The following is a 26,316-nucleotide window of genomic DNA, read 5'->3' as shown; positions in this document are numbered from 1 at the left end:
TTCACCCATGCCATTTTTTCTAAAATCCCCCCCTTGCTTTTGATAATTTTCAAATGCAATTTCTTTTCTCATTAATTTAAGAACGCTCTACAGCAATAAGAAATTTTCCAGCACAGTGTTATTAGGATCCTCTTCAAATAATCAAACTCACCTCGGAGATGCTCCTTTACACCATAGCCTTTTGTAGGTAATTAAGAGGAGTAAAACTAACTGAACAACAAAAAAAGGATAATTGCTATGTATCCAATTGAAGGTGGGTGTGAACTGTTCAGAACTCCAGGTAACCCAGCACAGAAGCTTTGAGTTGCTGCTGTCTATCTGCCCTCAAACACTCACTCAAGTATTCAAAACCCTCATTAATGTATCAGATTTATTTAATCAAACCTATGAAAAATATGCAATAGCATCCCAGTGCAAAATTAACTGCTGCTGAAATACTACTACAATTTAGGGATAAACACTCCTCATTCAACCCAGAAATTATAGCCATAGGACCCTCCGGAGCAGAGTTTGCCCTACAGCGTCAAAACTACATCTATATGGAGAAATACTAAAAAAGGGGGAAATGATGTTTTCAAAATGTTCACTGCACTCATACTGGTGCAATCCTATAAAGGTAAAAAGGTAAAGGACCCCTGGATGGTTAAGTCCAGTCAAAGGCGACTATGGGGTTGCGATGCTCATCTTGCTTTCAGGCTGAGTCTGGGTCATGTGGCCAGCCTGACTAAACCACTTCTGGTACAATGGAACACCGTGATGGAAACCAGAGTGCATGGAAACGCCAATTACCTTCCTGCCACAGCAGTCCCTTTTCATCTACAGTGGTGCCTCGCAAGACGAAATTAATTCGTTCCGCAAGTCTCTTCGTCTTGCGAGTTTTTCGTCTTGCGATGCACGGTTTCCCATAGGAATGCATTGAAAATCAATTAATGCGTTCCTAGGGAAACCGCCTTCAGACCAGGTCTGGGGACAGTCTGTCCCCCGACCTCTTCTGAAGGCTGGGGGGGGGGACAAGGGCCTTTCTTCCCACCCCCAGCATTTTAAAAAACCCCGGGACAGCAGAGGACGTCTCCGCTGTCCGGGGCGATCTTAAAATGCTGGCGGGCGGCATTTTAAAATCGCCCGGGACAGCGGAGGACTTCTTAAAAGCCCCTGGGAAGGCAGGCAGGGGGGACAAAGACTTTTGCCCCCGCCTGCCTTCAGAAGAGGTCCAGGACCTCGTTCCGATGCCGGGCGGCGGGGGGAGGCGTTCCCGCCCCGCCGCCCGGCATCGGGGCATCGTTCCGATGCCGGGCGGCGGGGGCAGAGGTTCCCGCCCCGCCGCCCAGCATCGGGGCATCGTTCCGAAGCCCGGCGGCGGTGAGAGGAGGTGTCCCCGCCCCGCCGCCAGGCTTCGGAGGAGGTCCGAGGACAGCGGGGAAGACGCGCTGCGCTTCCCCGCTGTCCCGGAGATTTCCCTATGGGCTGTCGTCTTGCGAAGCAAGCCCATAGGGAAATTCGTTTTGCGAAGCGCCTCCAAAACGGAAAACCCTTTCGTCTAGCGGGTTTTCCGTCTTGCGAGGCGTTCGTCTTGCGAGGTACCACTGTACTTGTACTTTGATGTCCTTTCAAACTGCTAGGTTGGCAGGAGCTGGGACAGAGCAACGGGAGCTCACCCTGTCGCAGGGATTCGATCCGCTGACCTCAGTTTAGACCACAACGCCACCTGCGTCCCCTTGGTGCAATCCTATACATACAGATGTTACAAATGTCAACTTCAGCCAGCATGGCCAATTATCAGGGATGATGTGTTGCAGGGGTGATGGGCAACTCAGGAGTGGAAGATTGCAATGCACACTTACCTGGAAGTATGCAGTCAAATGCTCTCCACTGAGCTATACCCCCCCTGGAAGTATGCCCTATTAAGCTCAGTATGGTTTACTTCTGAACAGATATATAAGCTAAGCACCAAATAGTACCTTAAACCTAGGTTGCACTCGCAACAACAGAATGGGGGTTGGATTAGGTGAGCCTTCGGGTCCCTTCCAACACTACAGTCCTATGATCTCAACTACACTGCCTGACTGCAGCTTGCTCTTACAACAATTGACTTGTCCCAGCATGTGAGAAGGAAACACACAGTGGAAATGGAAATGGTATTAACAATGGACTAAGGCAGAGGTTTTTCAACTGAGTTCTATTTGGGTGGCCTGTGGAAATGGTGCAGCACAGTCAAATAGATCTGTACTCATCCCTGCACTTATTTTCTTTGAAGTGATGATGGAGGACTAAGATGCCCAGCAAGGGGTCCATGATTCGTTCGGTAGTGGAGGACCATAATATGAACACCTTTCAGCTGGTTCGATGGAGATGCCAACCTGGGGCCCAGAAATCTCTGCATGGTCACAACTGGACCCATGCCAATAGCAAAATGGGGAATTTCAAACACTGATTCGAATATAAACTTTCTTTGTATGTATTTTTTGGGGGGTTGGGGTATGACATTATACTATTCAGAGAAGTGCAGCTTTCAAAAGCTAGCTGTGTTTCAGGGCATGTATTGGTTTGGAAAGCGGTAACTGGGCAACTTCACATTGGAATGTGAACGGATTTCTCATCTATTCCCAGCCAAAGATTCTGTTGAAAGAACTTTTAATCAAAACTTGGGGTATTTAGGTGGGGCAAATAGTTTCCTGACTCTGGCTTACTTTCATTATAACTTCTGCTGCCTTTTCAGGGTCTTGGCAGGTGGCAGTTTCCCACTTTCCCATTTCCCAGAATTCCCCTGACTGAGAGCAGAAAGCGTTCCTTGCAGTTTGGCTTCACAGTAAGGCTGTGTCACAGAGCATCACTGTGAAGCCAATCAGAGTGAGGGAAATCCTTCCTGCTTTCACCCTAAGGAATCCTGGGAGGGCAAAATGGCAGCCATTAGTTGTCCAAATTCCGAGGAGCGGCATTAGTGGAGGCACCACATTTGCAACTAGTTTTGCCTCCTCCTCTGAAATTTGCTGAAATGTCACCTTTGACTGTAGAAATAGTGGGAAACTTGTCCTTTGCCTTATGAAACGAAAGCTCAAAAGAAAGAGGAGAAAAATATTTTTCTGGATCTCAGAGTGGTCTGAGTGAAATGGCAACTCCTGTTGCACCATGGAAATGCAATCATGTTATTTCCTGATAGCACAGCAGCCAATATATGCCACCAGGAGGGCTGTAGTGACACTGATGGAGTATTTGCTTAGGCTATAATCAATTACCCAGACAAATTCATTATGCTTAGTTTAAAAAAAAAAGTGGGGTTGGGGGAGAGCAACAACAAAGGCGTCCAGTAAAATACAGAATGGCCCGATGGAGATTTGCAATGCCGTATTACATAGAAGTAAGTCCCATAGAGTTCAGTGAGGCTTAGAGTCCCTTAGAGTTCAGTGGGGTATAGTACTGCAGACACATCAAATGTATGGAAACAAGTTAGTGTGCAGCATTACCCAAACTCTGGCACTGCAACAGATTCCAGGTTTTGTTTATGGCATGAAATTTGACTTAGGTTTACTGTAGTGCAGAGACTAAACCAAAGCTCAGGAAGCCTCTCATTTGATTATTGTATTTGCCGGGAACCTGGTAAGTGGCTTCAGTCAAGTTAGCCCTCGCCTTGCCCATATCTTCCAATATAAATAACAATTACAGATGGGTAGCCGTGTTGGTCTGCCATAGTCAAAACAAAAAAAATTCCTTCCAGTAGCACCTTAAAGACCAACTAAGTTAGTTCTAGGTATGAGCTTTCGTGTGCATGCACACTTCTTCAGATACACTGAAACAGAAGTTGCCAGATCCTTCTATATAGTGAGAAGGTGGGGAGGGGTATTACTCAGAGGGGGGTGGGAATGGGTGATTGGCAGATAGCTGTGATGAGCCTGTTGACGACCCTTAACGACTGCAGTAGGTCTTACATGACAAAGCCATTTTTCACCTTCTCACCCCTTGCTTTTTCCTGTAAGACCTACTGCAGTCGTTAAGGGTCGTCAACAGGCTCATCACAGCTATCTGCCAATCACCCATTCCCACCCCCCTCTGAGTAATACCCCTCCCCACCTTCTCACTATATAGAAGGATCTGGCAACTTCTGTTTCAGTGTATCTGAAGAAGTGTGCATGCACACGAAAGCTCATACCTAGAACTAACTTAGTTGGTCTTTAAGGTGCTACTGGAAGGAATTTTTTTTGTTATAAATAACAATGTAGACTGTTGCCACGCTCTGCAGTTCCTGCGGCCACCAATAGGTGTCTATGCCAACTGTAGCATGAGGAACTGTTTAATGGGGTGGGGGCCCTTCGCCCAGAAGTTTAGCAAGCTACTGGATGGAGTGCCTGCCCCTCCCTTAAATGTGCCTGCAAGGGTGGGGAGAAGAAGAAGAGGAGGAGGAGGAGGAGGAGGAGGAGGAGGAGGAGGAGTTTGGATTTGATATCCCGCTTTATCACTACCCGAAGGAGTCTCAAAGCGGCTAACATTCTCCTTTCCCTTCCTCCCCCACAACAAACACTCTGTGAGGTGAGTGGGGCTGAGAGACTTCAGAGAAGTGTGACTGGCCCAAGGTCACCCAGCAGCTGCATGTGGAGGAGTGGAGACGCGAACCCGGCTCACCAGATTACGAGTCTACTGCTCTTAACCACTACACCACACTGGGAGAGAGGAGAGGAGCTTCACAGAGCAATTTAGCAAGCTGCTCTGTGAAGGAAAAAGCTGTAGATGATTGGGGGTAGGAGTTGAAAAAGTCACGAGGGGGTGGAAGAAGCAATAATCATGCTTCATATTAAGCTCATTGGCCATGAGTTGCAAAGGGTGGGGAGTTGGCAAGGAGAGAAGGTTGGCTTGGTGAACAGGGCAAGCAGGGCAGAGACCCTAATCTGAAATATAAAAATAATACTGAACTGCCTTATAGGGAGTAGTGGCTAGCACCCACTAGACTTGTTGGGGCTGCTAGGAGGTCACAGGGGCATGGCCAAATTGCTGTGATTTTCTCCCCGTCCTCCTCCCTTGCAAATGAACATTTATTGCAACAGTTAGCACTTAACTGAACAGAAAAGTGTCTTACTTTGATTCAGAAGGAGTCCCTGCCCATCACGGTTGCTTCTCTGCTGGAAGAAAAGTTGTGTGCCCCCCACCTGTTCTGGTTCTCCTCCTAATGCCTTTCTTTTCAATGAAACAGTAGACACTTAAACACTGCATCTAAGTGTCTCACCTTGGTTCAGAGGGGTCTCTGCTATCCCAATTTCTAGTGTGGCTTCATGTCAGAGAAACAGGGCTGGGGCGGGAGAGTGCTAGAGCTCTGTCTGGTCAAGTTGCATGGAATCAATTTCAATCCGTTACCCCCGAGGATGTGGACAGGCTGCTTGGACGCGTGAAACCAACCACCTGTCTCCTTGATCCTTGCCCATCCTGGCTAATAAAAGCAAGCCGGGAAGGGCTGGGCGATGGGCTCTGCGGGGTGGTGAATGCTTCCCTCTGTGAGGGAACATTCCCAGATCTGCTGAAAGAGGCAGTCGTTAAGCCGCTTCTTAACAAACCATCTTTAGACCCGGCCAGTATGGCCAACTATCGCCCAGTCTCAAATCTTCCATTCTTGGGCAAGATGATTGAGCGAGTGGTTGCTGAACAACTCCAGGCACGCCTGGAGGATGCGGACCATTTGGATCCCTTCCAATCGGGATTCAAGCCTCACCATGGGACTGAAACTGCCTTGGTCGTTCTGGTTGATGATCTCCGGCGGGCTAGGGACAAAGGTGAGAGCTGTTTCCTAGTTCTGCTGGATCTCTCAGCGGCCTTTGATACAATCGACCATAACATCCTTCTGGACCGTCTAGAGGGGTTGGGAGCTGGGGGCACTGTTATACAGTGGTTTCGCTCCTTCCTCCTGGGCCGTGTTCAGAAAGTGGTGGTGGGGGATGAGTGTTCAGACCCCTGGGCCCTCACTTGTGGGGTGCCTCAGGGTTCTGTCCTCTCCCCCATGCTTTTTAACATCTATATGAAGCTGCTGGGAGAGATCATCAGGGGGTTTGGACTGGGTGTCCATCAATATGCAGATGATACCCAGCTCTACCTCTCTTTTAAATCAGAACCAGTGAAGGCAGTGAAGGTCCTGTGTGAGTGCCTGGAGGCGGTTGGAGGATGGATGGCGGCTAATGGATTGAAGTTGAATCCTGACAAGACAGAAGTACTGTTTTTGGGAGACAGGGGGCGGGCTCGTGTGGAGGACTCCCTGGTCCTGAATAGGGTAACTGTGCCCCTGAAGGACCAGGTGCGCAGCCTGGGAGTCATTTTGGACTCACAGCTGTCCATGGAGGCGCAGGTCAATTCTGTATCCAGGGCAGCTGTCTACCAACTCCACCTGGTACGCAGGCTGAGACCCTACCTGCCCGTGGACTGTCTCACCAGAGTGGTGCATGCTCTAGTTATCTCCCGCTTGGACTACTGCAAAGCGCTCTACGTGGGGCTACCTTTGAAGGTGACTCGGAAACTACAACTAATCCAGAATGCGGCAGCTAGACTGGGAGCGGCCGCCGAGACCACATAACACCGGTCTTGAAAGACCTACATTGGCTCCCAGTATGTTTCCGAGCACAATTCAAAGTGCTGGTGTTGACCTTTAAAGCCCTAAACGGCCTCGGCCCAGTATACCGGAAGGAGCGTCTCCACCCCCATCGTTCTGCCCGGACGCTGAGGTCCAGTGCCGAGGGCCTTCTGGCAGTTCCCTCATTACGAGAAGCAAAGCTACAGGCAGAGGGCCTTCTCGGTAGTGGCACCCGCCCTGTGGAACGCCCTCCCATCAGATGTCAAAGCGATAAATAACTACCTGACATTCAGAAGACATCTTAAGGCAGCCCTGTTCAGGGAAGTTTTTAATCTGTGATATTTTACTGTATCTTTGGTTTCTATGGAAGCCGCCCAGAGTGGCTGGGGAAACCCAGCCAGATGGGTGGGGTACAAATAATAAATTATTATTATTATTATTATTATTATTATTATTATTATTATTATTATTAGGTAAGCACCACTGAATTCCTTAGGTCTTGCTCCCTGTTATGTACAGGATTGCAGCCTGAATTGCTTAGTCTTAAAGGTGCCACACGGGCCTGAAATTGAGATCGCATCCATTTCCAGACCTAAAAATAAAATTATCCATGAAGTAGACCTGATCTACAACATAGGAACCTCCTTCCTTTAGCAGTGCCCTGGATGGAAACTTTCTCCCCAACAAACACACATGTGTGGAATTTACGGCATAAAAATACAACACTGCTTGGAGGGGAAAAGGCATTGCTAGTCTCAATCTTAGCAGGTGCTGAATGCCTGCAGCTGCCAGCTATTTGAGTGGACATTAGGACACATCACATGTAAGCTTTGGACAAGTCTCTTTCTCTCTGTGTGTATTCGCCTATTTGTTTATTTATTTACAATCGTATCCTATGCTCCCTTTGGGAAATTCAGAGCCACTTGTGTGGAGATTCCCAGGAAATCCCATCCAATCACTGACCAAGCTGAACCCTGCTAAGCTTTTAACATCCTTACAGCACCAGACTCCCAGCTCAGGCTCTGTTTGCTTTCAACAGAAAGGTGTTCAGCATACTGGAGTGTGTAAAGGCAGGAAGATCTCCTGCATGAGGTTAGACACTCCAGCAGCAACTCTCCAGGATTCTGAGCAGAGATCTTTCTCCAAAACGGTCCTTTGGAGATGCCTAGTCCTTCTGCAAGGGAAGCAGGGGCTCTGCCCTGAGCTATGATCCCTCCACAGGGTATATCTGATGTTTGGAAAAATCTGGACTGGTGAGACCCAGGTAAGTGAGGTGGGGAAATTGATCCACATTTCAGGATATACCTCCCAAAGTTTCCAACCCACAATCCCTTCATTTCTGGATGTCGACACAGATTAGACTTCTATGTCTATATGACATGGTGCCAAACACCTATTTCGGATCAATAGATCAGGCAATTTGATACACGGAAGCAAACACACAGACACACAAAATGTAACGACTAAATACTATAGTAATCAAGAGACAGAAAAAAACAACCCTGAGTATCTGTAGAGCTGTAAAGCAGACCATTTAAGCAATGCAGTGAACACACCCAAATCCACATCCATTGCATTTCAGAGGTATAAAACGAAGAATGAATTTGCGGCAATAAAGCTGCGTGCAGCATATGCCTTCCTCTCACCGCTCCCCACCCCCACCCCCCAGATTCCACACCTTTCCCATCTCTGCTCTGCCCCATCCTTTTCAGAAACATGGGGCTGTGTAACTGAGAAAGAGACCTGGGGAGGATCTGATTAGCTGGAACAGACACAGCTCTGGCAGAGCAGGCTGCTTCATGTCGGAACAGGCTCTTTGCAGCTCTCCAACGTGTGATCTGCATGTCTAATAACAAAACAGCTCTGGTCAACCCAGCAGCTCCCCCCCCCCCCCACAACTCAGCCCCTTACCTTGAAATGCTGCAGCTGAAGTATTTGGTCTTCGAGCTGTTGCCTCTTCCTTTCTATTTCCGTCTGCCTTTTCCTTTTTTCCTTGGCAAAAGAGGGTGGGTGGGGGGAAAAAACAGAAGAGAAATTGCCTGTCAGAGAGAGGTAGAGAGGCTGGAAGCAGCAAGGAATTTCAGATACAAATTTATATGTATATTTTTAGAAAGAGAGACAGAAGCAGAGCCTTTGTAGAACAGGAGCCACCAGATACATCTGTGCCACTGTCTCCATCTGCCTCACAAAACAGCCAGGCGTTCAGGGAAATAACATGTCAGCTAAGGACTAGCTACTTGTTCGCTGAGGAAGAGAAGATATTTGTCTCCCCTCTCTGTCTCTCTGTCTCTGTCTCTCTGTCTCTCAGACTCAGCTATGGGAGCAGCAACCGAGAGCAGAGTCCCCCGGGGGAAACGGCGGGTACACAACCTAACAACCGAGTTAAAGGGACACAAGCCCTGTTGCGTGTGCATGTGCGTGCGTGTCCTTATATACCTTGAACACTGCAAAGGATACCCCCCCCCCCAGGAGAGCAAACAAGTGTCCAGGAAGCTGCCAGCCAAAGTATAGGATTACGTAAGAGATTAAAAAGCAAACAAAACAGGGGGAACGGCAAGGCTTGCTTACAAGTATGGTCCTGTGTGGCCACTTGGCAAACAACCTGCAGAATTCAGGTGGCCTGAGTTTTCACACAGGGTTTATTTTGTTTATTGATTTAGGCCCAATCCGCACAATACGTTTAAGTGTCATGCCACTTTGAGAAGTCATGGCTACCCCAAAGTATCATGGGAACTGTAGATTGTTTAGGGTAATGGAAGTTGCTAGAAGGACCCTACTCCTTCATATATACACCCACGCCCCAAACTACAATTCCCTTTTGACTGGTAGACCACTCTGAGAATTGTAGCTCTGTGAGGGGAATAGGCTGCAACCTCCCTCAAAAGTGCGCCATGCTACAGTTTGGAGAGCCTTCCCAACGTCCGGTTTTCATGGTAGCTGCCATTTTGTTTTTCTCACAACATCTTTAACCAGATTGCTGTGAGGAAAATGAAATAACGGGTGTCAGAAAGCTGCAGAGGCAGATTTAGGGGAGCGCGATTGGTTCGGTTGCACTGGGTGCAGACTCTTGGGGATACGTCAACTGGAGCATGAGAGGCAGAGGGCTGCCAAATTTTAGCGTCACATATAGGGCACCACTGAAATTTGAGACCTCAAGATCTGTCCCTGGAAGCTAGCAGTTCTTACAGTTGCAAAAAGAAAAGAATGTGTGCCCACTTCCATGCAAAAATGTAACAACCCCCCCAACCACTACAAACCTGGGGGCATCACCTGCACACAGGAGGGGGGCAGTCCACTGGGGGAATTTTGCCCAGCCCTAGGTGCTGTGTTTGTGCTCCATGGCAGAAATATATTTACGGAAAGATGGCATCAACTTTATTATGAAGACTCCCTACTTTTGAGTGCTTTGCACTCAAGTTCCTGTTTGTTTCCTGCTTGGCAGGGGGTTGGACTCGATGGCCCTTGTGGTCTCTTCCAACTCTATGATTCTATGAAGCCTCCCACCCCAGTCCCTGCAAGGAAAACAGAATTTTGCCATCCCCTGTCGAGATTTGACATGGAATAAACAAAAGGATCATGCTTTGGGCTGGACTTTAGGATTAATTTTGGCTGTGAGTCCTGGAAGACCTGCACCCTGCCTTGCAGGCCTTCTTCCAACTGGCCTGGGAGGGTGAGGTCCTGACTGACTCCAGCTACGAAAGCTGAGGCTGCTTAAGAGGCCAGAGACCATCTTGGCTGCCTCTTAGTGCAGACCCGGGTCTGTGAGTCTGAGATGCTACTCACTATGAACCACCATTGGCAGGACGGGCAGCAACAGCAGCAGATATGTTCTGTGTTGGATAATATTTTATTCTCTTGTTAATTGTGCTGTTTTAAATGTGCATTTTATATTCAACTTCCTTTAGTAACATTTTCTTTTGAAATGTTTAATAAATATGCATTGCTGTTCTAAATGTGTATTCTGCAGTTGCTGTCCTTTATAATGTATTATTTTGAAATCTTTAGAATAATATTATAGCTTCCTGTTAATTTTGTTGTTTTGAATGTACAATTTGTATTTGACTTTCTTCAGTAATATTTTATTCTGGGTTGTTTTATTTTATGTTTAATGTGCTGTAAACTGCTTTGAGGGTTTTTTCTTAACAAAATAAAGCAGTATAGACGAAATCATCATCACCACCACCACCATCATCTTAAAAAAATATAAAATCAAGGTGCCTTACAGAGACTAAGCAACACCACCACCAAAATAGTGTCTTGAATGTTGGGTTAAATGTGAGGTTAAGATTCTATTACATATTTCTAGTGAGTGCTAGAAAACTCACTGGGAAGAAAGTCCCAGTGAGTTCAATGAGGCTTACGCTTTAGCATGTGACTCTGTTTAGGAATGCAACATACATCCAACTAGGGTTGGTCTTAAAAAACCTCTTGGCCAGCTACCTCTGAGTAAGTGAAAGCATACAAGAAGAATTTACTTGTTGACTGTTCAAACTCTTGGACAACATTTAAAGAACAGCATGCGGTTGTTGTTTTTCTTCTACCCACATTTTTTTGGATTAAAACAATGGAAAGCATATAGCAGCAAAAACTAACCACTAAATGAATGTGTTATCTAAGTGGAAAATGGTATCTGTATAGATGAAGCATAGGTATTAATAAATATGTTTGTGGAGATGCGATAATAAACATGTTTACTAAATCATCATCAAACAGAATCGCATCCGACGTTCTCCAGAAGTGACTTCATTCAGCATAGTGGAGCCCTCCTTGAAAAGGAAGACAAGATCCAAAAGGCTTGGCTATATGTGGATTATTTTGTAGGGTTCTACAGTGTAAAAAATCTCAACACTTAGCACCCAGTGGTATGATAGGATGCAGCGAAAGCTTCTGAAAAAAAACAACACAGAGACAAATGGAACAGAAAATGCAGAGTGCACAGCTCAGCCCTTCCTACTTAATTATGTGTTGGTGTTTCTTCCAGCTGTGTCTATGCTGTTGGTAGAATGCAGAGATGCCCGATTTGATCAGGAGGGGAATTATACTGGGACTAGGGCTGGAGCAGCAGCAATATCAGAAACAGTTCTGTGATGTGGCTGAATACTAGGGACAGAAAGTTCTTCATTTATTTGCTGGATGGTGAGGCTATGTATGTAGATTCTCTCACTCAGCAAATAGCCATCTGAATCCCTTAGCCAGGGAAATTTACTACACTGTGGTCTTCTCAGTATCTGTAGCATGCACTGGGCCTTTCCAAAGCATATACAGTACTGTAGATCCTTTCCTTTTAAGAAAGCTTCACAGCATTACAGTTTATACTTGGGCTACAGGGAAGAATTTACGTTTGGTGCTAACATGAAATAAATACCAGAACACAGCCCAAACAAAGGAAAATTACAGCATGTGGTATTTTGCTGACAAGTGCAAACAATAACTGCAGTCAAGTGTGCTCAGTAAGGCTTCTACCTTTTAAACACACATTTCCTCAAATGTGTCACGAATACAAATATTTACAACGTGCTATTATTTGTATACCTGAAAGACGCAGGTTAAGAGCAGGAGATTCAAATGGTTTTCTCTTAATTTCTTGCTGACTCAGGCTTTGGATTTGGAAAAACAACAACCCCACATCAGGAACATGCCAGCATCCATTGTTATGAAAAAATTGACCCTACCCGTAACACAATCACCGAGAAACTACTTCTCATTCAATCATCTTATTCAAGTCTCATCATCATCATCATTTTTGAAATCACCATTTTACTTTATTTTCCTGTGTTCATATTATGGTTCATTCATCTAAGGCACAAGTAGCAACCCATGTTTTATTTAAAAACAGTGGCACCTAAGCCCTCTTCAGACATGTGTATTTAGGGTTAACTGATCATATGATGGGGATGACTGTGCCAACTCTGTGACTCCATCTTCCTCCAATTCATGGAGGGCGGCTGCCTGAAGTGGTGAGTCTCCACAAGGACAGAAGACTCCCTGTTCAGACAGTCACCCTCCATGAGTTGGAAGGCAATGAAAACATACCCTACAAATGTCCTGATTTCCCAGGGACAGTCCTGGAATTACAAAAGCCTTCCTAGCTTCTGATTTGATCCCGGAATGTCCCTATTCTCCCCCCCCACCAGTGTTGTCGCTGCTGAGCTTGGGGAGATGAGCTGGCGCTTGTCCTGAGCAAGGGCTGGGGCTGTGAGGGAGCATCCCGTTGCCTCTCCATGGCCGCTGCTGTGGCCTCCTCTCTTGGGAAGCTCATAGCAGCTGCCGGAGAGCAGGTGAGGAGAAAGAGAGGCTGCTGCTGCCAAGACCAAGCCCCAACTGATGCATCGGCTCTGAAGGGCAGGCAGAGGGCAGGGCCACTCTGGGCGGGAAGAAAGGGGTTGCTGAGGGGAGCTCAAGGAGTAGGAGCATTGATTTTTTAAAAAAATGCTTTGTGCACCTGCATCCAGTGGTGGAGGAACCCTCTCTGGCACCTGGGGCGGGGCATCCCGTACAGAGTGCTCATGTGCGGCATCCTGTATGGACTGCCCATGTGTGGCAACTGTATGAGGTAACGCACATGCACACTTCATACGGGCTGCTGCTTGCGCGTGGTGTCTTGTATGGACTGCATATGTGCGGCAGCCCATAAGGATGCCGCGTGAGTGGCGCCCATATGGACTGTGCGTGCCCTCGGCCGCTCTACAGCTGTGGGGAGGCAGGGGCCATCTTGTCACCCCCCTGAGTGGCACCTGGGGTGGACCTCCACCCCCCACTTTGTACACCCCTGCCTTCATCTAATCTTGCCCCTTTCTAAAAACCATTTATTGGTGTATTTCTGTTAATTTACCAAAGAATAAGATAACATAAAATTTGGATTAAGGGTGTTTTCTCAGGATGGTGGAGGGTGTGTGTGGTGTCCCCTTGGTGTAGAGGTGATGGCACTTGCCCTTCTTCTGATACAAAATGCTCTGCGGAGGAGACCAAAAGAAAAGGGGGGCATCGAGAAAGGTCAGTTGGGTGGTGTCAGGGACTGGAATGAAGAGGAAGAGGAGTGGCGGAGATTGCCCTCCCTTCTCCTGAAGCTGACAGGGAAGAGGGAGGCTGTGTTGAATTACAGCCAAATTATGAGGGAGATAACAAGTCAGAGACAGGCGAGCAGCCAAGTTATGAGGTGTTAGAAGAAACAGTGGGGGGAGACACAGCAGCCAGCGGACACTTCATTAGACAGCATAGATGATCCACTGTCCCCTAGAATGCGACATTTGTTAAAGGTGCAAGACCAGTGGACACAGAGGCATTTGACCACAGGGGGCCACCGTAGGGTCAGATGCTGTTGGGAGAGAGGGAAAGGAGAGGAGCCACAGTGAGCAACCAGGGTTGCCATCAACAGAGAGAAGAGTTTGGATTTGATATCCCGCTTTTTATCACTACCCCAAGGAGTCTCAAAGCAGCTAACAATCTCCTTTCCCCTTCCTCCCCCACAACAAACACTCTGTGAGGTGAGTGAGGCTGAGAGACTTCAGAGAAGTGTGACTAGACCAAGGTCACCCAGCAGCTGCATGTGGAGGAGCAGGGAATCGAACCTGGTTCACCAGATTACGAGTCCAGATTATGAGTCCACTGCTCTTAACCACTACACCACATTGGACTGGATTCTTCGTCTTCTGCCGTAATGACTGAATAAATCATAAGAGCTTTCTTGTTTCCTCCCTGCTTCTTGAAATCATGGGGGGGGGGAGAGGGAGAGAATTCCTCAAGCCTGACAGATGGGGAGTGAGAAATGTCCCTATTTTCATCTGAGGGATGTCAGAAGGTATGTGAGAATGGCAACAGGATTTGGAGCTAGCAGGCTTGTCCCTTGCAGCCCAATTCGTTTAGTTAAACATAAAAGTGTATCCCTGAAGAGTGCAATACATAGAAAGCCCAGGACGCTGCCTTATAATGAGTGAAACCACTGGTTCAGTAGCTCTCCAGGATTTCAGACTGGGTTCTCTCCCAGCCCTGACTTGAGATGCCAAAAGTTGAACCTGTAACCTTCTGCATTCAAAGCAGATGCTCCATCATGGAGCCTCAGCTGTCCTACAGGCTATATTTATTCCGCAGATATTTTGTTGGAGCTCACAGAATTCCAGTAACAAAAACATGGTAAACATCTAGTCTCTGACTGGTAAAAGGTAAAGGGACCCCTGACCATTAGGTCCAGTCGTGGCCGACTCTGGGGTTGCGGCGCTCATCTTGCTTTATTGGCCGAGGGAGCCGGTGTACAGCTTCCAGGTCATGTGGCCAGCATGACTAAGCCGCTTCTGGCAAACCAGAGCAGCGCACGGAAACACCGTTTACCTTCCCGCCAGAGCGGTACCTATTTATCTACTTGCACTTTGACGTGCTTTCGAACTGCTAGGTTGGCAGGAGCAGTGACCGAGCAACAGGAGCTCACCCCGTCGTGGGGGTTCGAACCGCGACCTTCTGATTGGCAAATCCTAGGCTCTGTGGTTTAATCCACAGTGCCACCTGCGTCCCAGTCTCTGATTGGAGTCTCCATTAAATCAATGGCTCTTACTTCTGAGTAAGCATTCATAGAATTGGACTGTTTGTGGGGTTGTGCTTTTTTAAAAAAAAATGATTGCTTCGCTTATTCACTACATCTACTTCATTCCTGTACATTCAAGCCTTTCCTGTTGGTTTCGTAATAGAGTAAGCGACTGCGATGGAAAAGAAGGACTGCCAACAATGAAGCCTGGTACTGGGAGCTCCTTACAGAATGCGACTCCTCCGAGCATCGTCTACAGTTGTAAACAGAGCACAATAAATGCTGCAATGCTGGCAGAGGGAGTCAAAATGAGAAGACGATGAGGCTTTCGTAGCACAGGAGGCGGGCGCAGTGGTGGGGGAAACTTTGACACTCCTCCTCTGGTTGCAAGATATCTGTGGCCTCTTCCTATCTTTATTTCTGCAGGCTGTGCTTATTTTATTGACTGTAAATATGAAAATTTATTTTTCTGCCACAGAGGCAAATGAATTAGAACTCTTCCACTTCACAATGCCATAATCTCGAATTTTCCACTTAACAAAGAAAATAGTGTTTTTACTTTCTTTTTATGCTGATTTTTACCCTCTAACCCATAAGAAAGAATGAATCCCCACTTTGTTAATATAATATAAAGGCGAGCACTTTATTGCTGCTACTTGCCTTACAGGCAAGACTAACATATCCAGGAGACAGATCTAAGTATCTGCTAAATTCTATGCTTTCAAGAACAGCAGCTATTGCTACTGTCTCCCAACAGCTCTTATTTCAACCTGAAATCTGTTTTGCACCTAGCAGAGATTAGATCTAATTAAATTTTGCCCAGCGCCTCTCCCACGCTCCCTTAGAAATGCTACAAACTGCAGACTTTTGATTTCCAACCTCATGCCCTTGCTTTTTTTCAGTTTCCTGTATAATTTTGCTTGACATCCACCCTGAAGATGAGTTCAAGAGAATCTGAAAACTTACTTGCTATTTTGCAATATCTTAGCTGGGTATTATGCTACTCTGGCTTTTAGATTTTTCCCATCACGGAAGACCCAAGGCATGTTCATGTCAATGTAGTTAACAGGGCAATCCGGCACAAGGTTACATGAGAGTAAGTGCCATTGGGTTTAATGAAGCTTGTTTCTGGGCAGCTTTGTATAGGATTGTTTTTATATAATAGGTCTCGGATGTCCAAGTTATTACACATATGTATCTCAGTTGTCCTTACAATAGAGTGGGGAACCTTTTTCAGCAAGAGAGGCTTGCTCCCTTGTGGACAACCTTTCAGAGGCAAAAGTGGACCAAGCAATGGATGTGGATTTTTACAACAATAATAATAAAAAGGTAAAAGACCCCTGGGCGGTTAAGTCCAATCAAAGGCGACTATGGGGTTGCAGTGCTCATCTCGCTTTCAGGCTGAGGGAGCCGGCGTTTGTCCACAGATAGCTTTCCAGGTCATGTGACCAGTATGACTAAACTGCTTTTGGTGCAATGGAACACCATGACGGAAACCAGAGCGAATGGAAACGCCATTTCCCTTCCTGCCACAGCAGTACCTATTTATCTACTTGCACTGGTGTGCTTTCGAACTGCAAGGTTGGCAGGAGCTGGAACAGAGCAATGGGAGCTCACCCCGTCGCGGGGATTTGAACCGCCGACCTTCTGATTGGCAAGCCCAAGAGGCTTGGGTTTACTGATTTTTACAGTAAGTACACTCCAGCCATTCTTCTGCTTTTTGTGCTTTGTTTGTAAGAACAAAAAAACCCCCAAAATGCAGCCAAATCTAACCAAAATCATTGGGTTATATCTTTTTTAAAACACATTATTATATTTCCAGAAATTTCACATAAAATTCCAATACATAATGATTTTTTCTTTTGCTTTATCGACTTCCCATCCCTTTCTCTGTGGTGTTTTTCTTATACTACCTTATTGCTGAAACCTATCTTCACTCTTTCAGACAATATCCACAATACAGTAGTCTCTAATTATTTCTGGTGCTCCTAGTTCAAATCCTGCTCACGAATTCATTATATTATAATTCTCTTTACATAGTCTCCAAAGGGCTTCCATTCTTCCTAGAAATCATTGGGTTAGTCCTACTCAGAGGAGACCCACTGAAATTAATAAGCCATTAATTTCAATCTGTCTCCTCTGAGTAGGACTAGCAATGGGTACAGTGAAATCATTGAAACGACCAGCAGAATAATAAAAAAAAAGTAACATAGGTGCCAAGACAGTCTCTCTTAATGAGAAGGAATTTGACCATATTATGCAAATCAAGAGATTCTGCTGACTGATCTTTCAAAAAAGATCCTTGAGTGCAGTTGATTCCACTTCAGCTTAAGTGTCATGAAGTCTAGTTTTTACCAATGTTTGGTAAGTTGTCTCATATACATATCAATGATTTAACCTAACAGATAGCCATGAGACACCATTCAAACACCTTGATCTATGCTACTAAAATCACTCCAGTGAAAAATTTAATATATGTTTTAGGTGTATATCTGATAATATTACGAATGAATGAGACAAGTGCGGCTTTTGAAACATGTGCATTATACAGGTGGGTAGAACAAACCAGACAGTCAAGACTGGTTTCAGTTTCCTGCCTGGGATTGCTTCCATATGATGTGTGATATTGTTCACAAAGCTCCCATTCCGGCACCCATTTTTCTATAACACCAGAGGCATCAATACAGAGTAAGAAAGCTAAATCCACTCTTGCCCTTTGGATCATTATCTGACATCTTGGAAACATAAGATCCAATAACACTCAACATGCTTAATTGCAAATTCTTGGTGAAATGTCTTGGCACACCCAAATGTGGGCTGCTTAATTAAAGCTCGCTCCCGCATTTAAAAACAAACAGACGACATGGCTTTGCTCCCAAAACAATGGAACTTAATGAACCTGCATTGCTGCAGGATGACATTTTCCTTCCAAAACCTTGTTTCACTGGCTCTTTTAGAGAACAAAATCAGCAAAGGTCTCCTAAGAAATCCATGTGGGAGCTTCTGTGGATTCTTGGCGAGCAACAATGAACGTTTGAAAGTCTCACACAGATTAAAGAAAACAAACTTGAATCACTGCTTAAAATTAGCCACCGCCATTTCAAAGGAAATGCAAAGGAATGCACCTTTAGCCCTGTGGAAATCCACTCACCCCAAACTGGGCAGATGTACAGCCTGTGATTTGCAGTGGATAACAGATTTGCACAGCACTGATTGGCTGCCCCACATGCTAACACTTCACTATATGGAGCAGGGCTTTGCTTAATATCGATTGACAAGTCACTGTCTTAATCATTAAGCCACTGCTCCTCTTCTCTAAGTCATTAAAAACAACAACAACCACCCACATATAAGTTACTGCTTTAAAAAAAGGTACCAAAAATATTTCATCTCATAACTATGTGATATGCTTGGAAACACAACTGAACTGCCTTTTTGAAGCATAAGATCATAGGAATCTGCATTATACCAGGGAAAACTATTTATCCATTTAGCTCAATATCTTCTACTGTAATTGCCAATAGCTCCCCAGGGTCTTGGAGATGAGTCTTTCCCCATCCCCTGCTACCTAATCCTGACAAAAATTCATCAGCGTTTTGGGGCAGATCTCTCCTGGAAAACTGTCTGTGGACAAACACCAGCTCCCTTGGCCTGAAAGCGAGATGAGCGCCGCAACCCCATAGTCGCCTCTGACTGGACTTAACCGTCCAGAGGTCCTTTACCTTTCCCTTTTACCTCCTAATATACACATATATGTATCCAAACATGCAACTCTTCCCCTAATATCTGCGTTTTGTACTCATCATTTGGTTGGACTAGATGAACTTTGGGTCCCTTACAACTCTAAGAGTCTATGGATCACAAAATTTGGAGAAGTACGAATTTTCAGTTCACTTGTTGTTTCAGAAAGGTTCTCATTAAAATCTGAATCAAATTCCATGAATGTAAATGTTTATATTACATGTAAATGTATATAGTACTTTGGCCAGATTATGCCCCTACTGAATTGCTGGTGTGTGGGTTCTTTCTTAGAGAAAAAGGCTTTCTCAACCATTAACAAACAAATAGTGCAAAACAGTAACAATTATTAAAACAGAATAGCAATAGTAGTTTATTATTTATATGCCACCCATCTGACTGGGATTCCCCAGCCACTCTGGGTGGCTTCCAATGAAAAACAGTAAAAACACAATACAGTGGTACCTCTGGTTAACTACTTAATTTGTTGTGAGGTCCGTTCTTAACCTGAAACTGTTCTTAACCTAAAGTACCACTTTAGCTAATGGGGCCTCCCACCACCGTCGCACGATTTCTGTTCTCACCCTGAAACAAAGTTCTTAACCCAAGGTACTATTTCTGGCTTAGCGGAGTCTGTAACCTGAAGCATATGTAACCTGAAGCGTATGTAACCCGAGGCACCACTGTACAACATCAAGCACTAAAACCTTCCCTGAACAGGGCTGCCTTCAGGTATCTTTTAAAAATCACATAGCTGTTTATCTGTCTGACATCTGCTGGGAGGGCATTCCATAAATATATATCACAGGGGGTCACCATTACGACCAACAGCATTTTAAACAACATTCTGTTTAATTTATGCTACAACAATTTTAAATGGATGAAGCTACAGCTCCTTGTGTTTTAATGGATAGCAGCTATTGCACTTGAGACACAGAGAAACAAATGGCCGAGAAGGAAGGAGAGCAGGGAAACCCTTGTGCAGGTGCAGTTTCTTGAGTCTCAGTGTATCACAGAAGAAAAGTAGGCGGACTTGTAGTAGCAGCCTTGCAGACTAGTAGTAACACCTACACAGACTAGTAGTAACACCCAAGCTGCCAAAAGAGAAGACAGTCACAAAGGTTTGTTTAAGAAATGGTTCCAGCAGCTGCAGAATGCTTGGGAAGGTTTATGTTGAAGGCTGGAATGCTTTTTACCAGAAATAAAACGTTCAGGAATCAGTACTGGATGTTTATACACTTGTTCTGTGCAGATACTTTTTTGGGGGAGGCAGGCAGAGAATGACAACATGCTCTGGATATAAATTGCCCCATGTTCAATCTACAGCTTCTCCATCCGGGCCTAAGGGAGACCTCGTCCTGAAAATCTGGAGTGTTGCTGCTACTCACTGAGGACATTACTGAACTAGATAGACTCCGTAGAAGAAGAAGAAGAAGAAGAAGAAGAAGAAAAAGAAGAAGAGGAGGAGGAGGAGGAGGAGGAGGAGGAGGAGGAGGAGTAGTTTGGATTTGATATCCCGCTTTATCACTACCCGAAGGAGTCTCAAAGTGGCTAACATTCTCCTTTCCCTTCCTCCCCCACAACAAACACTCTGTGAGGTGAGTGGGGCTGAGAGACTTCCAAGAAGTGTGACTGGCCCAAGGTCACCCAGCAGCTGCATGTGGAGGAGCGGAGACGCGAACCCGGTTCCCCAGATTACGATACTACCGCTCTTAACCAATACACCACACTGGCACTACACCACACTGGCTCCTAAAGGCAGCTTCCTGTGTTCCTAAATGCACCAGCATCACCTTAGAAACTTGGCATTTTGGATATCTGCCTCCCCCTAGCCTTGCTGTTTATGTTACATTGCCACATTATCCCTAGAGACTTTCCAGACCATGTCATAAGAAATTACAGGCATCCAGGAGACCTAAGAATAGAGAACAGAAAGAGATGAAGGACACATGTGTTTTAGGAGAGTTGTGGTTTTTTTAATTGTACTTATGTGACAGATGATAGCTCAGTCAGTTGAGCATGAAACTCTTAATCCGGGTTCGAGCCCCACATTGGGCAAAAGATTTCTGCACTGCAGAGGACTGGCCTAGATGACACTTGTGGTTCTTTAAAACTCTACAGTTCTATGATTTTATGAGTCAAAAGGAAGTTGTGAATCTTTTTTGATGGATATATATGACAGAGCAATTTTAGTGCTGAGTGGGCTTGACTGGCTGGGCTCATTTAACACTTACAAAAGGAAGATTCTGCTATGCTTTGGGAAACTATATATATGACATAGTAATCCCACTGATACTAATATATTTATATTCCATCCATTCAACTAAGTCTTATGGACCGTTTGAGTAAACTGGGAACAGATTTTGAGCTGCTGGGACACTTATCACTCCTTCTAAGGTTGAACTCAGTCCCAGCGTGCCAATAGCTTTGTAGCCAAAGCAGGGCAACAACCATCAACAAGAGGGGCATAACTACATGCCTGAGAGACTCCCAAGGTATGGATGAGTACAAAACTGATGGAGAAATCCAGCACAGCAGCAAATGAGTGAGGGCAGAAAGCTTGATGAATTGGCTTTGTGATGCTGCCACAAAATATCTGGCAATGTAGCTTCATCACAAAGCCAGTTCAGAGTGAGAGCGATATGTCCTCATTCTGTTCTGGTATTACCACATTAATGAGAGAATTCCCCAAGCGGCAGGGATTGAGTGAGCAGCAAGAGGAGGCAAACAAACAGAAATGATGCCAAAGTACAAGATTGGGTAATGCAGATGCTACTTAACTTTCTTCCCCTTCCCCAGTCCCTTTTCATGTTTGCCTACAAGCTTTTGTCACACCATGTTTAAAGTACAGCGGTACCTCTGGATCTGGGGAACCGGGTTCGCGTCTCCGCTCCTCCACATGCAGCTGCTGGGTGACCTTGGGCCAGTCACACTTCTTTGAAGTCTCTCAGCCCCACTCACCTCACAGAGTGTTTGTTGTGGGGAAGGAAGGGAAAGGAGAATGTTAGCCGCTTTGAGACTCCTTAAAGGGAGTGAAAGGCGGGATATCAAATCCAAACTCTTCTTCTTCTTCTTCTGGAGCCCTGTTTATCCTGAAGCGAACGTAAGACGCGTCTGCGCATGCATGAGTGGTGAAACCCGGAAGTAACGTGCTCCGTTACTTCCGGGTCGCCGCGGAGCACAACCCGAAAATATTTAAGCTGAAGCGTATTCATCCCGAGGTATGACTGTACCATGATACCCCCTGAAACACTCGTGGCTTTAGCCCAGGGTATAAGGTGGAGGGACCTGTTAATATTAAACGGTAATACAGTGGTACCTCGGGCTAAGTACTTAATTCATTCCAGAGGTCCGTACTTAACCTGAAACTGTTCTTAACCAGAAGCACCACTTTAGCTAATGGGGCCTCCTGCTGCCGCCGCGCCGCTGTAGCACGATTTCTGTTCTCATCCTGAAGCAAAGTTCTTAACCTGAAGCACTATTTCTGGGTTAGCGGAGTCAGTAACCTGAACCGTATGTAACCTGAGGTACCACTGTACTGAGGGAGATCGGCCCGGGAAATATACCCATTTTACAAAGTTCGGCGGCAGTGTCATTGCAATCTCACAATTTGCACACAAGTTTGTTATCGAGTTTGAAGTGGGCCACAATATTGAAAGCGATTACCTACCCTTAACAATGGTACTCGTAGGTCCACTCCTCAACAACTCTTCCTTAAAAACTCAATTTATCTCCAACGCAAACTTAGTCGTGGCTTCCCCCAAAGAATTCTGGAAGCTGGGGTTTGTCAAGGGTGCTGAGAGTTGTTAGGAGACCCCTATTCCCCTCACAGAGCTATAATTCCCAGAATTCCCTGTGATAAGCGACTAATTGTTAAGCCACTCTCGTGTGGCACAGTAATGGACCTGTTCAGCGTAGAAGAATTGACTGTAGTAACTAGGCTTGCCACCTTTCTTCTGGCAAAATACAGGACAGGGCAGGTCATGGCAGCTGCGGGGCGATCCCCCCCCCCCCCCCCGGTGCTGAAGTGACTTCCAAGCAATCCATTACAATCTATTGCAGCCTAACAGGATGGCCCCTCTGGAAATTGTCACATACACATGAATTTGTAAATCTGTCTGTGCTTGGCTACCCGGAAGAAGAGTTTGGATTTGATATCCCACTTTATCACTACCCAAAGGAGTCTCAAAGCGGCTAACATTCTCCTTTCCCTTCCTCCCCTCTGTGAGGTGAGTGGGGCTGAGAGACTTCAAAGAAGTGTGACTAGCCCAAGGTTACCCAGCAGCTGCATATGGAAGAGCAGGGAATTGAACCCGGTTCACCAGATTATGAGTCCACCGCTCTGAACCACTACACCACACTGGCTCTCACTGCTCTCCCGGAGCTTAAATACATGACCTTTCACATACCCTGTCAAATACATGCATTTGGAGAGGATCCCTAACTTGGCAGAGAGAGAGAGAGAGAGAGAGAGAGAGAGAGAGAGAGAGAGAGAGAAGACCTGAAATACAGGACAAAACCATATCAATACAAGACATTTTACATTGAAATACGGGACAGTCTTGTATTATACAGGACAGGTATCAACCCATGCCATGTGCTTGCCCTGACTCTCACCCCATCCTCACAAATGGGCATATCCGGTAAGCTGAAAGAACTTGCTAGGCTACCTTCCAAAAAGTTTTGGTTGAACAGGAAATGAATCCATCCCACCATGCCGAAATTCGAAAGCAGAATGTGGTACGCAAAAGAGATTCCTCAATCTGCTTTGAGTGTGCACAAGAGGTCTGCCATGCCCATACCTCTTCGCACGTGTTGTGAAGCCTCTGTTTTGGCTGAAGCAGTTTTGTAGCAGACAAAGTGAGCTGCTGCTGGTGGTAGTTCTGTCCTCCTGGCTGCTCTGGACCTTCCTTCAGGCCTCCTGCATGCTGGCATTGCCCGGTGGGGTACACCAGACCTCACCTTATTTGTTATAAGGCCACCAGCATGCCAGGCAGAGAGGGCATGAGGGATTCCCTTCTCATTTGAAGGGGAATCTATCTAGTCTACACTTCCTGAAACAATACACAAACCAAAACACTGCCATCCATCGAAGTTGGCACTTCTCCTTATTTTGTAATGCCGTTCTCCGGCCAAGTATTGTGCAGAAGTATGAATATACAAGGTGAAGTGTGTGTTAAAAAAAATCCATTCACTATTCAAAATAAAAATACACATTGGGGAAAATTTGCTTGAAAAATGTGTATGTTCGGCAAAACTGAAAATACAAAATTATTTATTTGGAGAAATTTGTAGGAAATCTGCGGTGAATTTTCATGAAGACTTACAAAAATTCAGGAACTGATATAGAACTGCGGGGAACTGAACTTTAAGATCTCCTGAGAACCGAACTGTGCAGAACTGAACTTAAGATTGGAGAAATGAGAAACTGAAATTGACAGATTTGCGCTTCTCTGCTGCCGGTGCAGTACACCAGAGGTGTCATAGGACAGGAAGAGAGGCCTCAAGAAATTTGTACTAGTCACACCCCACAAACCACACTAGTTCTCCTCTCCTCATGTGATCTGAAATATCCAGGGTGCTGATGGAGCGAAAACTCCATGGCTTTCAAGGCACATTGGAGGACACACCCTAGATTACATCCACTTTGGGATTCCCAGAACTCACTGGAAAAGAGCAGGTCCTACATCTGCCCCATCAGGGCTTCCACTCCACCTTAGAAGCTGTGGCCCCAACTTACATCCTTCCCCACCTGACGCTTCTGCAGTGCTTAGGCTGGAAGCAGCTGATAATAAAGCCCCTGTGGGGGTTTACAGCGTCACATTCCAGTGTGCCACATAAAAAAGGCATTACACGCCTCTTTGTTCTCTGTGACTAAAGCTTACATGGCTTAAAGCCACTGAATAGATTTTCATCTTGTCACATTTTCAAGGGGCGGGGGTGGGGACACAGAGAACCGGTTAGCAGCGAATTCTTTCTTTAAAAGAAAAGAAAACCTCTTCTCCCATACAATTCCAATTAAAAATCTGATGGCTCTGTCGTTACCTGAAAAAAAGAAGTGTCATCATCATGCAGCTTGAACAGTAAACAACTGCCGCCTCAGAAGCACTGCTGCATTTCCTTGAAGTAACTCTTGACACATCTGCTTAAGACGAAAAGTGTTGTGGAAATGAATGTAGTAAAAATAAACGAGCCTTTTGGTGACCCATTTTTTCGACTCTCAGCTATTACAAGCATTACCACGGTGATTCACTCATGCCATATGTAAAGGGAGACATTGTGAGCACCAGCACAAAGTTATGGACTCTTGCCATGTGTAGCCGGTGACATGCTGTGTCAGGTGTGGGGAACCTTCCTTAGCCTGAGGGTCATGTTCCCTCAGGGGCAACTTTCCAGAGCTTACACACCAATGGTGGATGTGGCAAAAGGGGGGTGCGGCCAGGTAGACACCTATCTCCATCCACACATGCGGGGCTTCTGCTATCTAGGCCTTCTTTGCCACCCGACAAAGAGAGTAGAAAACCATCTCTCACATCAATACTTAATTATTGCATACCCTCCAACATTCCTCTGATGAAAATAGGGACGTCCATAATACAAGCACAATTCAAAGTGTTGGTGCTGACCTTGAAAGCCCTAAACAGCCTCGGCCCAGTATACCTGAAGGAGCGTCTCCACCGCCGTCGTTCTGCCCGGACACTGAGATCCAGCGCCGAGGGCCTTCAGGCGGTTCCCTCACTACGAGAAGTGAGGTTACAGGGAACCAGGCAGTGGCGCCTGAACTGTGGAACGCCCTGCCATCAAATGTCAAGAAAATAAACAACTACCTGACTTTTAGAAGACATCTGAAGGCAGCCATGCTTAGGGAAGTTTTTAATGTTTGATGTTTTATTGTGCTTTTAGTATTCTGTTGGGAGCCACCCAGAGTGGCTGGGGAAACCCAGCCAGATGGGCGGGCTATAAATAAATTATTATTATTATTACTCCCCACCCATCTGACTGTGTTGCTTCAGCCACTCTGGGCAGCTTCCAACAAATATAAAAACATAATAAAACGTTAAACAATAGAAAGCTTCCCTATCCAGGGCTGCCTTCCGATGTCTTCTGAAGGATGTATAGTTACTTATCTCCTTGGCTCGGGGGTTGCATAACTCCATACCCTCCAACATTTCTCTGATGAAAATAGGGACGTCCTAAGGAAAAGCGGGACATTGCAGGATCAATTCAGAAACCGGGACAGCTGTAAATACAGGAGTGTCCCTGGAAAAAGGGGACACTTGGAGGATCTGTCATTGTTCTTATGTCCTATTCTAAAAGGTGCTTTACAGAGTACCATAAAGAAAAGCAACAGGTGGCTGCCCTGAGGAGCCTACAATCTAGAACTAGAAAATAAAGACACATCTGATAAATTGCTACAGGCTTGGAAATAATAAAACACTTTATCTGCAGTAAAAATCATGCTGTTCAGCAACTGGATCTCCTGTTGTATCTTTGCATGCACCCCACCCCAACTATCCATCTT

At 45.8% G+C, this 26,316-nt stretch overlaps 1 protein-coding gene across 1 annotated transcript in view; it reads right to left on the bottom strand.

Moving 5' to 3' along the window:
• Positions 1-26,316, bottom strand: part of LOC144325933 (paralemmin-1-like) — a 109,303-nt gene that overhangs the window by 61,898 nt on the left and 21,089 nt on the right. Inside the window, exon 2 of the mRNA XM_077920969.1 lies at positions 8,453-8,533. Coding sequence (XP_077777095.1) covers positions 8,453-8,533 — 81 coding nt within the window. The remainder of the gene's footprint in view (positions 1-8,452; positions 8,534-26,316) is intronic.

Source organism: Podarcis muralis, chromosome 17 (genome assembly GCF_964188315.1).
Source record: "Podarcis muralis chromosome 17, rPodMur119.hap1.1, whole genome shotgun sequence".
Classification (NCBI taxonomy): Eukaryota; Metazoa; Chordata; class Lepidosauria; order Squamata; family Lacertidae; genus Podarcis; species Podarcis muralis.
This window is presented reverse-complemented; position numbering and strand designations above follow the sequence as displayed.